We start from the raw sequence: 17,184 nt of genomic DNA, 5'->3' as shown, positions 1-17,184 counted from the left end.
GTACCGGGGAGATTTGGGGAGATAAAGCAGAAAAAAAAAAAAAAAAGAAAGATTGGCTACAGTTGTTAGCTCAGGTGCCAATCTTTAAAAAAAAAAAAAGTTTATTAACTTAAAAAAATCACCTATATCTCTGGTTGATTGCTTAATGATAACATATTTGCCTTAAGAACAATATTATAACTGTCATTCATAAAAGGTACTGTAGGATTTCCTTTTCAAATCACAAAAGGACCATTGGCTCTTCCCTCTTCTCCCACATGCATGGAGGAAAAAAAATAAAACCCATGATTTGGCTAGATTTATTTATTTATTTATTTATTTATTTTTAGGAAGATTAGCCCTGAACTAACATCTGCTGCCAATCCTCCTTTCGCTGAGGAAGACTGGCCCTGAGCTAACATCCGTGCCCATCTTCCTCTACTTTATATGTGGGATGCCTACCACAGCATGGCTTGCTAAGCAGTGCCATGTCCACACCCAGGATCTGAATCAGCGAACCCCAGGCTGCCGAAGCAAAATGTGAATTTAACCGCTGCGCCACTGGGCTGGCCCCTAGATTTCTTTTTAAACAAAGAGTTTAGGAATCTGTGTCTCATTTTAATTAAAGAGGAGGAGTCCTTGTCAGCTGCCCCCACAACAACCACTGCTGCTGCAGCCATAAAAGGAGAAATGGTGATTACAGCATGGAAGACACCAGAAGTTTCCACATGCCTCTAACGAGATGAAGTAGTAGCTGAGAATTTGGCTAGGGACCAGAGGAGTTCACTGCAACATCAGGAGGTACCAAAGTGGTCCTGAAGCAAAGGACTCCAAGGAGGACTGCTTAAGCCAGGGACCAAATGGGAGGTACAGCCCTAGGGAGACACTACATCCATAAACCCCTCCTCACCATCTCATATGGTCAGGGAGGAAGACCAGTCCTGACGGAGCCTAGACGGGATAGACCAGACTTGCCAAGAGATGGAACCAGACCAACCACAGCCGCACAAGGCTGGGGTTTGAGAGTGGAGGGGCACTCTTCACCCAACACTAAATACCCATACTCTATCATGGATCAAAGTTGGAAAAAGGGGAAGAAATCTGAAAGATTGAGTCATACATAAGAATCTGATTTACCTAAGCAGACTGCAAAATTACTTAACCAGACTGAGTTTACCAGACTCAACTAAAAGATAGGGTCGGGTTTTTTCCCATATCACCTAACAAGGTGGGAATAGAGAGGCTCAGAAGAAAATACAGATTATAGAAAATAAGCTACAGTTTCTTTGCACATCTGTGTAGTAAAAGTAAATTTGTGACTCTGCTACACACATTTTTACATATTAATCAAAATTTGCTAGCATACTTGAAAAAGATTTGGAGCACATTAGATGAGAACCACTGGATTGAACAAAGAAATGTTGAAAAAATAAATAGCCAACTCCACAAAAATAAAAGTAAAATTACACAGCCTTTGGTCTCATGCTGACTCCACCGTTGCTAATAGGACTCTAGGGCTGCATTTACCTGTCCTCCTACTCTGTCTAGTAAGTAGCTTCAGCATCCAGAGTCTAATCCAGCAGGAGATATTTTTAGTTTCATAACAAGGACCGCCCATCTTGCTGTCTCCCTCAATATGTTGATAATACCAAAAACGCCTGTTTCTTGGATTCTCTCCTATTACTTTGACTGAGATTAGACTCTTTGTTTACTTAAGAAATCCACCAGTCATAGCTTTTGTTTATTTGTTTTTAATCTCCTTACATGAAGGAGAAGAGGACAGTACCAATGATGTTCTGATTTTATTTAAAAAAAAAACCTATGTGTGTATGTCAGTTCCTAGGGCTGTCATAACAAATTACCACTGGGTGGCTTGAAACAACAGAAATGCACTGTCTCACAGTTGTGGTGGCAAGAAGTCTGAAACCAAGGTGTCAGCAAGCTTGACACCCTTTGAAGGCTCTGAAGGAATTCATTCCATGCCTCTCTCCTGGCTTCTCATGGCTGGAGGCAAACCTTGGTGTTCCTTGGCTTGTAGACACACTGCTCAAATTTCTGCTTCCATCTTTACATGACCTTCTCCCCTGCGTGTCTTCTCCTTTTCTGTCACTTTTTTTTTTAAAAATTGGCACCTGAGCTAACAACCGTTGCCAATCTTTTTTTTTTTCTGCTTTTTTCTCCCCAAATCCCCCCAGTATATAGTTGTATATTTTAGTTGTGGGTCCTTCTAGTTGTGGCATGTGGGATGCCACCTCACCGTGGCCTGATAAACGGTGCCATGTCCGCGCCCAGGTTCTGAACCCAGCGAAACCCCGGGCCGCCGAAGCGGAGCGTGCAAACTTAACCACTAGCCACAGGGCCAGCCCCCTCTTTTTCTTTTTTCTCTTTTCTGTCACTTTTAAGGACACCTTTCATTAGATTTAGGGTTCACCCTAATCCAGGATAATCTCATCTGAAGATCTTTTTCTTAATTACAAATGCAAAGCTCCTCTTTCCAAGTAGGGTCACATTCACAGCTACTCGCAGTTAGGGCTTGGACATATCTTTTGGGGAGACACAAATACACCACTACGAAACAGATTTAACCTTTTAGGAAATAGGGATGTCCATGTAAATATTACTACCAGAGCAATAAATTATTAAGTAAGACAAACCAATCAGAATTACAGTCTTTTTAGACATTAAAGGTCATTTTCACAGGCCACAACAACAATCTCCGAAGTTAGGGTGTCTCTTAATTAGAATTTACATTTACAAGGAAAGTTTTATGATACAAACTAATATCTGCTTTTCTGGATTTCTAGGAGAAGACTAAACATTTCTCCTTATCTTTTTGAGGTTTCTTTCACCATAATTATGAGGGTCTGTGGTTTTTCAAGGCCAAGTCCTAGAAAGCCATTAGTTAGCAGCAACAGGAAAAAAATAGGTCTGAGAACTCAAAGCTTAAGATATGGAGAAGCACAAAGGAGCAAAATAGGTACTTAATAAACAATATGGAATATGTAATGCTTTACATCTATACTTCCTAACCATAGATTCTAAGTATTGATAAAGATTTGCATTTTGAATTATTGCAAAATTTTTCCAGCAGTATCAAAGGGGTGGCATCAACAAGGTACATACAGTATGGATGTGTAGGCAATGACTCAAAGGTGCTGTGGGGGTGCTAGGGTCCAGGTAAAGTCAAGTTATCTCTGCCCTTGCCTCTGTTGTTGACAATTGGGACCACCATCTGCTCCCAGAGTCTTATACTCCCACACCTCTGAGCAGGGTTTCACAGGTTCAGGGACAGGAGCAAGCCTGTTATCCTGTCGGTGCCGTATGGCTATAGCAATGGGCACGGTACTAGAAGAGGTATTTCCAGTAAAAAGTCCAAGTCCCTCACTCACTAGAATTCATGTAACTGTGGCAGGAACCTCACCCCATGGATCAGATTTGGCATTTGAATCACCAGAGGATCAGTGGGATAAGGGATATACTCTAAGAGAGGCAGAAGTGGAATTGCTTTTAGGGCAATCTGAGAGCTGAGAATAGAGGTAGGGAAACCCCAAATCACTTCCTGGCCCAAGAGTAACAATGAAATAATAAGGAGGAAACGGAGCCAAGAAACAGGAGCCAAATAGAAATTAGATCAAAATGGAAATAAGTCAGAACAAGCAAAAGACGTCTTGGGCAATTTGCATAATTTCCATTAACAACACTACAGGTGCCTGAGCTTATCTTATTGGTTTACTGATGGGTGGGATGCAGAAGTATCAGGATGGCTTGAAGGGTAGAACTCTCTTCATCTTCATATTTCCCCATCTATAATCCATAGTTGTACCTATCCTTCTTATTTTTCCCTCCAAATAAGGAGAATGAAATGTCTTGTATTTTATTCAAGTCCAGCAACTTCACCTGTATTCTTAACCTAATCCCCATCAACGCAATCAATATTCAGCAAAAATTTGTTAAGTAGCTATCATGTCCTTTCTCCTTCTAGTTCTTCCTCCTTTAAATGTCCCCCTACTTTCTTGTATCTCTTTCTCTGTTGGATCCTTCCCCTATAAAGCCTATAAACATGCTAAAGCCTTGTTCAGAAAAATAAAAGCAAAAACAGAAAAAAAACCTCCTTTATTTCTGTATTGCCTTTTAATCACTACTGGAATCATAAGATTGGTCAAGGGTTAGAGTTTACTGTTTGCATTTGGCCTAAAAAGAGAGGTGCAAAGGAATTAGGGGTGTTCGAGAGACAATGGTTCTGACTGACAATCACAAGAGCCCAGTTTGATCAGGGAAAAAAAATTAGACCACAAGAAAAGTCTGATAGGTAGGAAGAATATGGATATACTCAAAAATCAAAGAGCTGGATGGGGTCAAAGAGACAGTAGAGGAAGAAAGCGTTGTAATAACTGGATGGGTTGAAACAAAGTTTGCAGTCAAAGAGTTAGACATTAAAGCATAAAATTTTTGATGAGAAACAATTTTTAGTGAATGATTAAGTGTGTGGCCATGGATGGTAAAAATAAATCGAATGTCCCTAGAAGTACGGAGGCCAAGGAAAGATATAACATTAGATGAATTGTCCACATGGACATGAATGTCACCCAAGATGAGAACAAGATATGGAGTAATCAATAAGACTGTAAGCCAACTCCTCAAATCTTCTATGAATAAAGAAGAATACCCAAGGTAGTAGGTTAGTAATTGACAGCAATAAGGAGAGAAAGATTTTCCAACTTGATGATACAAGCTTCAAATAAAGCGGAGGTTTTAACAAGCAAGTAAGAGTAACTGCTTGGCAGTGACATTGGAGAATTAGAATGACCAGGCTAGTTCTCATCCCTAACCTTCCGTGGCCATAGAAGGATAATTACGTGTCACTGAAAGGGTAGCAAGAAGTTGTAGTGTCCTTGGGGAGAGTTATTAGAGGAGGAGATGACTTGAGGTAGGGAGAAGACCAGTTGAAAGACTGCTGCTTTATCTGGGTGAGAAAGGATGATGGCCCAACCTACACAATAGCAGTGAGAATACAAAGAAGGAAATAAGTCCTAAAGATATAAAGGAGATAGATTGCTTTGGTAACTGATTAATTTTGAAGAATAAGTAGGAAGAATAAAAGATGGCTTCCAGGATTCTGTTTTGGGCAAACGGGTATATGAATGTGCTCTTTACTGAAACAGGAGGAAGAGCAGGTTTAGAAGCAAAGATAATGAGATCAGTTTCAGACCATGTTGAACCTGTGGTTCCTGTAGGTTGTCCCTGTGGAAACATCCTCTAAGCAAATAAATATAAATATCCTAGGTTCATGAAAGAGATTGGGGCTACAGAGACAGATTTGAGAATCATCATCCCTGAATGGAAGTCAAAGGCAAATAAGTGAAAGAGATCACTTAGGGAGGATATTTTGCTTGATTTGGTGAATGAATGAAACCTCTTCACGTCTGTGGCTCTGCATTAATTTTTTTTTCCTGTTGCTCAGTGGTCTAGATTTGTCATTTTTCCTGAACTTGTTCCCCATCTCCGTCTTGACAAACAATTATTGAATGCCTCCATTGTGCCAGCTGCTGGGAATACAAAGGTAAAAAGCTCAGTTCTCTCCCCTCATTTCTCTGACCTCTCCCTACTGCTCTGACGCTTTTGCTCCTTTCATCAGGCTCCTAATCCTATCATTTTCAATCATTTATAAGAGTATGAACTATTTCTCCCATTAGAATATAAACTCCCTAAGAGCAGAGACCTTGTGTCATTCTCTGCTGTATTCCCAGACACTAACCAGTGCCTGAAATAAAGAAGTTCTACAAAAATATTTATTAAAGTAATAAATGAAAAAGAACAAAGTTTGACACACAAGCTTAACAAGGTAAACTCATAAACCTATATAACAAATAGCACAAATGTCATTGCTGTTCTGGTTAAATTTATTTTCAATTTATTAATTGAATTAAAATGGAAAAAATAGGCAAGCAGAAAATAGCAACGACTCCATCTCACACCCATTAAGATGGCTATCAAAAACCCCCAGAAAATAGCAAGTGTTGACAAGGACATGGAGAAACTGGAACCCTTATGCACTGTTGGTAACAATGTAAAATGGTACAACTACTGTGGAAAACAGTGTGGTCATTCAAAAATATTTAAAAATAGAATTACCATATGACTCAGCAATTCTACTTTTGGGTATAACAAAAAGAATTGGAAGCGGGGACTCAAACAGATATTTGTACACCTATGTTCATAGCAGCATTATTCACAATAGTCAAAAGAGGCAATCCAAGTGTCCATCAATGGATGAATGGATAAATAAAATGTGGAATACATAAGATGGCATATTATTCAGTCTTAAAAAGCAAGAAAAGTCTGATGTGCATAAATGAACCTTGAGGACATTATGCTAAGGGAAATAAGTCAGTCACAAAACGATATATCTGATTTATATGATTCCGCTTATATAAGGTACCTAAAGTAGTCAAATTCATAGAGACAGAAAGTAGAATAGTGGTTGCCAGGGGCTGGGTGGAAGGCAGAACAGGGAGTCAATGTTCAAAATGGGGACAGTTTCAGTTCTGCAAGATGAAGTGTTCTGGAGATAGATGGTCATGGTCGCAAAACAGTGTGAATGCACTTAATACTACTGAACTGTACATTTCAAAAGGATTAAGATGGTAAATTGTATGTGTATTTTACCACAATTTTTAAAAAATTAAATGAAAAAAACAGAATGACGACTGAATAGCAATCTACATTGAGCAAAACCAGTAGGGAAAGGAGACACTGGGACCGCCCAGCCATAGCTTGACCACCATCTTGACCACCAGGCTGTGGGAACACGAAAGGAAGGGCGTTGCAAGGGCAGGCCGCCGCCACCGCGTAGGGAGAAGCTGCAGGGAAGCCGCTGGTTGAATCGGGTCGCTTGCGACTAGGCTGCCACTGCGCCGGCGCATATGGCTGCGGCCGAGGCGCCTTTTCAGCGGACCCGGAAGTGACGTCTATAACGCTGAGACAGCTTGGGGAGGATCTGAGCAGTTCGCATAGGTGAGCAGTGTTGGGCTTGTGGTCGTGTGGCCGATATGAGCTGCACCATTGAGAAGATCCTAACAGACGCTAAGACGCTACTGGAGAGGCTGCGGGAGCACGACGCGGCCGCCGAGTCACTGGTGGATCAGTCGGCTGCGCTGCACCGGCGGGTGGCCGCTATGCGGGAGGCGGGGACAGCGCTTCCGGAACAGGTCAGGCAGAGGGTTGGGGTCCGTGCCCTCAGGTGCTGGGCATTTGAGGGATGGAGGGCGAGGTAAAGTGAAAACTGGGCCTGGAATTTATTCCTGGTCTCAGAGGGCAGCAGTGAGACCCTTCTGCGGGATCCGGGCTGAGAATGCTGTCCTGGAGCCCTGACTCCTGCCTCTTAATTTGCATTTGCGGCTGTTCTCCTGTTTACCGCGGCGCCCTTAGTCTGTCTCTGTTTGTCCAGTATCAAGAGGATGCATCCGATATAAAGGACATGTCCAAATACAAACCTCACATTCTGCTGTCCCAAGAGAATACACAGATTAGAGACTTGCAGCAGGAAAACAGAGGTTAGTCAGGCCTTTTTTTGTAGTTATGATTTTCTCATATCCAGTAATATTTCAAAAGTTCTTAGAAAACTGCCAAACTGTTCATAAAAGTGCACATGCTGTGTGTATTTCCAAATCAGTACTTTTAATAGGAAAGTTATCCTGCGCTGGCCCAGTACCAATAAAGGTTGTTACATTACCCTTTTCAAGGTCATCTGACTGATTTTGTATTTGTAGGCAGCTTATCAAAGAGGTGCTTAGTAGAGGTGAATTATTACATGGCTTATTTGGGCATCCCTGGATGGAGGTTTGCGTAACAAAAGAGTATCCTCAAGGTCTTAAAATTTAATGTTTAAATATTAATTGAAATAAACATTAAAGTTAAGATTGAAGGTTTTTTAGGTTCTTGTGTAAGTGGAAGAGCTAAATTTTATCTTCAGGGTATATATTCTTAGGCCTTTTGAGTACATTATTAATGATAGTGGTATGAATAGTTATTTGTATATCAGTTTACAGAGGGCATTCACATGTATCATCCTATTGTATTCTCATATCTTCATTTTGAGGTAGGAAAGCTGGGTATTTATCATTACAGTACAGATAAGAAATAGGCTCAGAGAGCTTAAATGATTTGCTTGAGTATTAAGCTAGTAACTCACAGAACTGAACTCAAACCCAGGTCTTCTGATTTCACATCTTATTTTGTTTTTACCAGACTAGGCTGCTTCTGGCCAGAAAGCTATTTTTCACATAGATCCTATCTGTTGTGTTTCGTGTACTTAAACACTGATTTACAACTTTGAATTCACAATATCTCATGGAGTGTCATAAAATTCCAACTGTTAAAAGTTTAGCTTTGGGAGCTGTCTCTCAGACATGACTGCCAAGTTATTTTATTTTTTGATAGAGCTATGGGTTTCCTTGGAGGAACATCAAGATGCTTTGGAACTCATCATGAGCAAGTACCGGAAACAGATGTTACAATTAATGGTTGCTAAAAAAGCAGTGGATGCTGAACCAGTCCTGAAAGCTCACCAGTCTCACTCTGCAGTAAGAAACCTTGATAAATAAATTCTAAGTGAACTGAATTGAAATCTTGAAATTGTTTTAGATTGTGTGCTTGTTTTTGAAGAAAAGTAAGCTTGTTTTCCTTTCATGTTTATCACATTCACTATTGATTTTGGTATAACTTTGTAACGATATGAATAGAAAGAAGTGGGTAAAGGGTTGTTCAGATCCTTTTATTTGAGTGGGACTAAGGTTCCTCCCTCCCTCACCAAGATCTTTTTTCAAGATGTTAATGAATGCTTAGTTCTTCCACCAAACATAATGCCCGTTAGTGCTGAAGGTGCTCAGTAAATACTTGATTGGTTAATATTGTACATTTCACTAAACTGTAAGCTCCTTGGTTGTAAGGAGCATGAATTCATCTTTTATCCCTAACATAGTACCTGGCACATAGCAGGCAATCAGTAAACCGTTATTAAACTGAACTACATAGCATCACACTGTGTTGTAGGAGAGAGAAGTATGGTTTGAAAAAAAATACATGGCATAGTTTCTACACTTGGGTTGCTTATGATTTAATTGGGAGACCCAGTAATTGTTCTTATGTTTGCAGAGTGCTTTGCAGATGTCATTGTACATTCACATATACTCTATAATTCATTCCTGGATTAATAGACTGGTGCATCACGATTTGCTGTGGTGGAATTTATGAAAGATAAGTTTCATCTTAGATTCCACTGAAAGCATTTTACTGACTTAAAAGTCTTAGAGAAGAGGGATATTTTAAATATGTGAATGGCTTTCATTTGGAAGGGAAAAATAAAGTTTATTTTCTTTAGTCTGGAAGAGAAAACTTGAACCCTGAAGGAGTCAGAGTTTAGCTCATATGAAAAACTTGCTGAGAGATATGTCCAAAGATAGAATAAAGTATCTTAGGATGTGGTAAGCTTCCTGCCAATAAAAGTATTCAAATTTAAGTTAAACAGCCACTTAGAGATATTGTCCAACATGCAGTGGTTGGTTAGACTAGAATTGATCGTTTGAGAACACAATTATTTGTGAATAAGAGATAACTTTAGGGCTGGCCCTGTGGCCAAGTGGTTAAGTACACACTCTGCTTCGGTGGCCCAGGGTTTTGCTGGTTCGGATCCTGGGCACGGACATGGCACCACTCATCAGGCACCACTTGTCAGGCCACACTGAGGCTGCATCCCACATGCCACAGCTAGAAGGACCCACAACTAAAATATACAACTATGAACTGGGGGGATTTGGGGAGAAAAAGCAGAAGGGAAAAAAAAGATTGGCAACAGTTGTTAGCTCAGGTGCCAATCTTTAAAAAAAAAGATAACTTTATGATGGCTTTACCTCTGAGGACTCAGATTATAGTGAAAGTCCTGTATAACCTGTGTAGCACAGATTAAATGAACTTTTTAACATCATAATGCACATGTTCTCATGAACTTCATATCTATAGAAAAGATGACTTTTCCCCCTTTTTTTTCTTAATATCTTCACAGGAAATTGAGAGTCAGATTGACAGAATCTGTGAAATGGGAGAAGTGATGAGAAAAGCAGTTCAGGTGGATGAAGACCAATTTTGTAAGATTCAGGAAAAACTAGCCCAATTAGAGGTAAGATTGTTGCTATTTTAGGTTGACAAAATTTCAGGGAGTGTTCCTTGAGTCTGGAAGGTATGCCATCACTATCCCATCACTGCAATGTATTGATGTTTTCTGTGTGCTCATGATTAGCTCTTCCTCCATACTTTTTTCAAGAAAGGAAATGTAATCAGCAAATAATGAAAATGCCAACTATGTATTGGCTAAAAATTAAGATATTAACATATTGAGAGTTAAAGAGAGTGGAAGGGACAGATTACATGTGAACTAAAATCTGTCATCTGCCATAAAAGAAAGTCAAATAGGAAGTGTCAAAGATCAATGAGCAGAAAATAGCAGTACAGGCTTATTATTTAGAATTATGGAAGTAAATACCAAAAGAAATAGATAAAAAGCATTAAAAGTGGTTGCCTTTGGGGAACAAAGCCAAGGGACTGATGTTTATTTTATAAGCCTTATAGTCTTGATTTTTTTAAAGCTATTTTCATGTAATATTTTGATTAAAATAGGACTCGTTTACAAAGAAAAGCCTGGGGTGTTAGTGTGCCCATAAAAGTGTTAAGGAAAAACATTACAATAGATGGTTTGAATGCTGCTTATTACAAGATGCTGTTGTGGGCCATTTGAGAAGTACCAGAGAGAAAAAGGGTCCCTGCTCAGAGTCTAGTGAAAGGAATGAGACTGGTACTTACATGATATGATCTATGTTATGATATGAAATGGTATATAATGGTATATAAATGCTAGGAGAGAGATACAAAAGTACTGAGGGAAGCACTTTGTATGGTAGAAGATTTAATGACCGTGGGCTCTGACTCTCGGTGAAGCCTGAAAATGTTGTGGTTTACCAGAAGTTCCTGCAGAGAGACTAGGGATAAAGAGTGCAAGCTGCCCTATCTGGAATTCAAAGGGAGTAATAAGGTTCCAAGTAGGAATTAGGAATTAGCTAAAATGATGGAATGACCTTGTCTACACTACCCTGATTGACCCCAGTGATGGAAACAGCCCTAAGGAAATGAGGGACAAATTTTACTCAATACTTTAAGTGGAAAAAAACATGGGCATCAGATTGAGACTCCAGCAATACCACATCCAAGTTATCTGGAGAAGTTTTTGGACATTTGTGAGCCATAGTGCCCTCTTCCTGAAGAGAATGCGGATGTAGGCAGTGGTACCTACCCTACAGATTGTTGTGAGATAATATATGTAAGACACTCACATAGTACCTCGCTACAACTGAGCAGAGTAAAAATATTATTAGGAATTTGAAAAATAGAAGAAACAATAGTAAAACTTGTGGGAATCATGACGAGTATGACAAGTAGTGAATTCCTCAAGTGGAGAGGGATCTTGTTTTTTTCTTTCTTGTCCTAACACTTGGCATATAGAAATTCCTCAGTAAATGTTAAATGAATAAGTAAGTCATATTTTAGGAAATTCTCAGTTCTTTTGTTTCCTTAAAATTTAAAATTAAAATAGTATCCTTTCTATTCCTAGCCCAAAAAAAGTGTTCTGATGCAATTTGACAGTCAAAATGCCTGAAATAAACATATACCTTTTTTTTCAGCTTGAAAATAAGGAACTTCGAGAATTATTGTCCATCAGCAGTGAGTCTCTTCAGGTCAAGAAGGAAAACCCAGTGCACACTGCTTCCCAAGGCATCAAATAACTCAACTTCTGACTGTCAGCTGGAGATTGTTTATCAAGGAAGGAAGTTATTATCTTTCTATTTGAGTATTGTCCATTGAGTGTCTTGCTCAGACTTGATTTAGTGTTGATTAAAGGTATTAGATGGCAGTGTAGAAGTCACAGTTAAAAGTGGCTGTCCACAAAACAGTTTTTGGGTGTGTTAGTGAAAATACATACTGAGTTTCACCATTCCTTTTCTAAGAGACTTTTAATTTTCATTTCTGGGACCTCAATTTGTATAAACTGTGTTTTGAGTTCATTTTTGTTTTCACATCTCTGAAACTTAGAGCATTTTATTATAAGCCAGCAATTTTATTTTATTTAGGATTATAAATTGCAATTGTAAAAAGTTTTAAAAAGAGATTAGCTTTTTAAATCTATTTGGCATAAACCTGTATTTTTTTCCATTTGAGAAAAGTAATACTGTACAACTAGATGGGCAGATTCTCTGATTTGTAATGTCATTCACTTTCTATGAAGTTTGAAGTCTCTCTGGTGCTAAGAGTTGGCACTTCATGGCATGGTGTCTTTACTCTTAATTTGAGAGAACCTACTGCTCGTCCCCAGGAAACACACTTGAAAATAAGTCAACTGTTTTTTTCTAATGGAAGTAGTCATCGTTCTGTTCAAAGAATGCTGAGAAATTTGTCCTGTGCATGTGCGCATACACGTGTGCTCTTAGTTCAGATGCTAAAAGTAGCTTGTATTTGTTTTATTAGATATTCATAGTCAATTTTTCAGTTTTGTCCTACTAGAAAATCTTCAACTTGAGTAGTTTACCCAGTGTGAAGAGCATATAATAGGTTTATTCACATCATAGTTCTTAGGTATTACATTCTTCTATTTAATTTATATATAACTCCTGTTTTATAGTTAAGAACTTATCCCTTACTTGGATGTCTTTCATTACTAGTACTAGTACTTTGTTTTTAGATCCATTTTTCACAAGGAAGCAAAGTTTATCACCTAGTGAGAGTTACTATATTCATAGTACTGTGCAGAAAACAAAACAATGTTGAGGTTCAAATGCTGAGTGATCAACTAGGCTCACCTATTAACTCATTCCCCCATCTCAGTTTACTCGCATTTCAAATTTACAAATTTCTTCATGTTATACTATCATTATAGTATAGATTTGCCCAAAAATAATTAAAAGAATGAATGCTAAATCTGTCAATATTTTCCAGTAACACTAAGCACCATACTACATGGGAGAGAGACAGTATTAAAAAGTTTTTTGTTAATGCTTTATGTGATGTAAAATTTCTTTTTTTACTGCCATAAAGAATTAACTCCAGTTAAAACAACAAAACCTCTCCACGATACCCTAAAAGCATCTGATGCCAGTAATACTAATGGACTTTGCCTACAGTGGTCGGCTTTAATGAACAGGTATATGTTATTTTAGAGTTTGTCAAATTTATATTCAAAGTCCTGCATAAAATTTGAAAAATACTTCCACTCCAAATATGGCTGTTTTCATGTCATTTCCCAAAAGTAAACCTTTAATCCCAACTATTTGCCTTGAAGTATATGCCCTGAGTGCCACTGTATGTCCCACAATTCTATTCAGGAAGTGAGAACCTCTACATTTTGTCAACTGCCATGGGCAGTTTTCATGAAAATGATAAAGTAATCAAATGGCCTTGAAGTATAATGTGGTGTCCCTATATCTGCCTGATATTCCTTTAGAGTTGCTTATAAAGTTCTTTATATCTCAGATATCAGGATAAATCTGTATGTTAACTTTTCCCCCTAGCAAATCAAAACCTTGAAGTATGAGTCTAAAGAGCTCTCAGTGCCCTATGTAATGTAAATTCTGGCAGGTGTTAATGCTATGAAGATAATGTATAGTTAGAAAATTGAGGAAGGAATGTTCTTCACTTTGAGTGGATATTAAAGTTTTTTTTGCAGTGGATGGAGGAACTTAACTGCTTTGCAAAATCTTAGTACAAGCTTTTCTAATAAAAACCTCATTTTGTGAATATCAGCTAATTTTACTTAGTAATGAGTCTAATTACTAGTGCAAAGGTTTATTTTCCCTATATGTAGCAACCTGTCAAGTAGACGGGTTTTCATAAATATTTTGTAGTTAGCACAGCAGTACTTTTTTTTTTAATAAAAAATTATAAAAATATTTTTTAGGGGGCTGGCCCCGTGGCTGAGTGGTTAAGTTCACGCAGTCCGCTGCAGGTGGCCCAGTGTATCGTTGCGGACGTGGCACTGCTTATCAAGCTACGCTGAGGCAGCGTCCCACATGCCACAACTGGAAGGACCCACAACAAAGAATATACAACTATGTACTGGGGGGCTTTGGGGAGAAAAAAGGGAAAAAAAATCTTAAAAAAAAAAATGTAGTCAGCAGCATAACAAATAGTTGTTTCTGAAATGGTTTTAGAGATTTCCTCATGATTAGAAATCATTAATTATATGATTATAAATCAAGTTATAAAATTAAAACTTTCAAAGTATCTTGAAAAGTGCTTAAATATTATCGATATTTACCTTGACTTATATTAATATCTTATGCATAATTTGATTCAAACACTGTCTATTTCACTGTTCCTCAAAATGTGGTTCACTGACCTACTGAACTAGAAATTTGGGGATGGGATCCAGAAATTTGTATTTTAATTATTATCCCAGATAACTTCTAAGGACACTAGTTTAAAAATGTCTAGTCTGCAGGGGCCAGCCCTGTGGCTGAGTGGTTAAGTTTGCATGCTCTTTCAGCAGCCCACGGTTTTGCCGGTTCGGACACTGGGCACAGACATGGCACCACTCATCAAGCCATGCTGAGGTGGCATCCCACATAGCACAACCAGAAGGAGCTACAACTAGAATATACAACTATGTACTGGGGGACTTGAGGGAGAAGAAGGAGAAAGAAAGAAAGAAAAAAAAGATTGGCAACAGACGTTAGCTCAGGTGCCAATCTTTAAAAAAAAAAAATTAATTTAAAAAAAGAATATCTAGTCTACAATGTACCAGGCACTTCATTTAAAGTTATGCATAGAAAAAAGGGTGTTTACACTGTAATCAAAGAAAAATCTGGTAGAGGAGACAAGTATACATACAATTGCAATGCAGTATGATGAATCCAATATAAGGATGTATAGGATACAGAAGAGGGACTATTTAAACTTGAGAATCCAATAGAGACAACAAATGGGCAGGAGGAGAACTAGAAAGCTTGCTGCTTTCTAGTAATCTCCATTTCAACTGTACCTCATTTTACAGATACTCAAGTATAAGGAGGTTATGTTATTTTCCAAACTGGAACCAAGATTCAAACCAGACTCTTAAACATAATCTTAGCTACTAAGTAAAGATGCCTTTAAATGCCAGATACTGTTTAGAGTTCAAGTGGTTCTTGATTAGCCAAATATTTTTATTAATAGTACAAAAGAAACACCACGGCCAATATATTAGAAAATACTGTGAATTCAGTAACTGGAATCTTAACTAATGAGACATAATTGTCATCTGTCTTCTAGAATGGTGTAGCTGAGAGTATGTGTGCATGCAACTGAAGGGAATAATGCTTAATCAGTGGTCCTTGTTACATACAGGAAAGAATGCAGTTCTGTCTTTCAAATCTGTCTCCTTAGCATGTTTTTCATCCTTCATGCTATTTTTTTGTGGTTTGAAGAAAGTCGCTGCTGTGTCAGGTTCATGTTGAAGGGAGGAAAAAAATGGGAAATGGCCTATACCAGCTATCTGTATCCTCTTTTATGAGGAAAAACAAAGCTTTCCCAGAAATTCCAGATAGATTTCCCCTTGTCTTATTTGTCTGGCCTGTTAAATGTCACTTCTAGCTGCAAAGAAGGCTGGGTACATAGCTGCCCCAAATAAAATCAGTATTCTATTAGCAAAGAGGAAAGAGTGTTGAGAAAGCAACTAACAATGTCTGACACAAGTCCTTTTACATTGAATAGTTTTTAACAAGTGTAAGCATTAGCTGAAGGAGTGTGTTGATTTTGAGCAGCCAAGAGAAGGGGCTGTGGCAGACGTCTATTTCCTTTTTGGCTGCCCAATGTCCTAAACTCCTATGTTTAAGGAATCCCTCACCTAATAAGGCAGAGGGTTCCTCCCTCCTAAAAAATTTCAAAGTGTTAGATATGTTTTCCTAGCCTCTTCTGCAGCTATGGAAGATACAGCTGCCTTAAACTTTAAAGTAGTCATACAAAGAAGCATGGAAGTATGCAGAATTCTTTAAGTAAAAGGTGGTGACCTACAACAACAGCAACTACATCCAGCTCCACAGAGAAGCAGTAAAAGTGGCTTTAGTGACAACATTCAGTGTTCAGTGTCAGCAAAGTCAATGGTGTAAGCTGCAGTGTCTTCCCAACAGTGGCCACAGTGGGATCTTTACAGAAGCACTTATCTGAGGTGATTGGAGGCTATGTAATGTCCAATACTGGTTTTCTGGCTGTCCTAGAGTTCCTGAGGATTACTGGTTAGCCTTCTAATAAAATCACTTTTTAAAAAATTAACCAAATTCTCTAATTAAGAACCCCGACTGATAAAATAAGCATACTTTTAAAAACTAGGCAAATTTTGTCAACACTTTATGCATAATTTTGCACTTATATTTTAATGTAATATTTGACACTTATTAAAGGATAAATGTGACATGCAGATTATTAAGCATAATCACAATTCATCACCTAATTTAAGAATTAGAACATTATCTGTACTTTGCATTTATCTATTTGAGCTCCTCTCCTGTCTCTTGCCACCCCCCTGCTCCGCCTTAATGGTTTTTTCACATATAAAAAGAACTAGAATATGTATGTATCCCTAAAGTGACATATTTTTTATTTTTGTTCCTTTTTGAGCTCTGTCAAAATGATATCATACTATAGTCTGGATTTGATTTTTTTCGACTCAACATTATGTTTCTCAGATGTTGTATATAGATGTTATTCATTTTCACTGACGTACAATATTTCATTGTGTGACTATACAATATATTGTTAAGGGATACATATGTATCTAATGATAAAATTATACATTTTTAAAAATACCTGCTAATATCTGGCTTCCTGATTTTTAATTCTCCCTCCATCTACCTCATATTAGACACATTTCACTATCAGTGGTCATATTTCATATTTTGCAGTTATTTCACTAGCAGTTGTCTCATGGCAACTTTCAGAGTGAATTAAGGAGTATTGTCCACTAATACTCATAGTGGAAAGCAGATGATACTTTTTCTTTTGTTACTCTGCAAGAATGCTAAAGAGGATGCAGAACCTTCAGAGCTTTGATGAAACACAATTCACTCAACAGTTTATCTACCCTCCTAGAAATACATGTGGAATTGATGAGAGTGGATCTCTGTATGTTAC

At 38.1% G+C, this 17,184-nt stretch overlaps 1 protein-coding gene across 1 annotated transcript; it reads left to right on the top strand.

The window, feature by feature from the left end:
• The first annotated feature begins 6,944 nt into the window (after window positions 1–6,944).
• SIKE1 (suppressor of IKBKE 1) lies at window positions 6,945–16,859 on the top strand. Its single transcript, XM_070487113.1, has 5 exons — window positions 6,945–7,187; window positions 7,427–7,532; window positions 8,419–8,561; window positions 10,040–10,153; window positions 11,709–16,859. The coding sequence occupies exons 1-5, from the start codon at window positions 7,029–7,031 to the stop codon at window positions 11,808–11,810; spliced, it is 624 nt and encodes a 207-aa protein (XP_070343214.1). The 5' UTR covers window positions 6,945–7,028; the 3' UTR covers window positions 11,811–16,859.
• The last annotated feature ends 325 nt before the right edge of the window (window positions 16,860–17,184 follow it).

The sequence above is a fragment of the Equus asinus genome, chromosome 16 (genome assembly GCF_041296235.1).
Source record: "Equus asinus isolate D_3611 breed Donkey chromosome 16, EquAss-T2T_v2, whole genome shotgun sequence".
NCBI classification, from domain to species: domain Eukaryota; kingdom Metazoa; phylum Chordata; class Mammalia; order Perissodactyla; family Equidae; genus Equus; species Equus asinus.
The sequence above is the reverse complement of the archived record's forward strand: the minus strand, read 5'-3'. Positions and strand labels throughout refer to the sequence as shown.

What these genes read in the sequence shown, in the direction of transcription:
- SIKE1 (XM_070487113.1), top strand. Translation starts at nt 7,029, where the DNA reads ATGAGCTGCACCATTGAGAAGATCCTAACAGACGCTAAGACGCTACTG. An exon ending in CTTGCAGCAGGAAAACAGAG is followed by an intron (nt 7,533 to 8,418) that starts GTTAGTCAGGCC and finishes ATTTTTTGATAG; the next exon opens with AGCTATGGGTTTCCTTGGAG. An exon ending in AAAAACTAGCCCAATTAGAG is followed by an intron (nt 10,154 to 11,708) that starts GTAAGATTGTTG and finishes CTTTTTTTTCAG; the next exon opens with CTTGAAAATAAGGAACTTCG.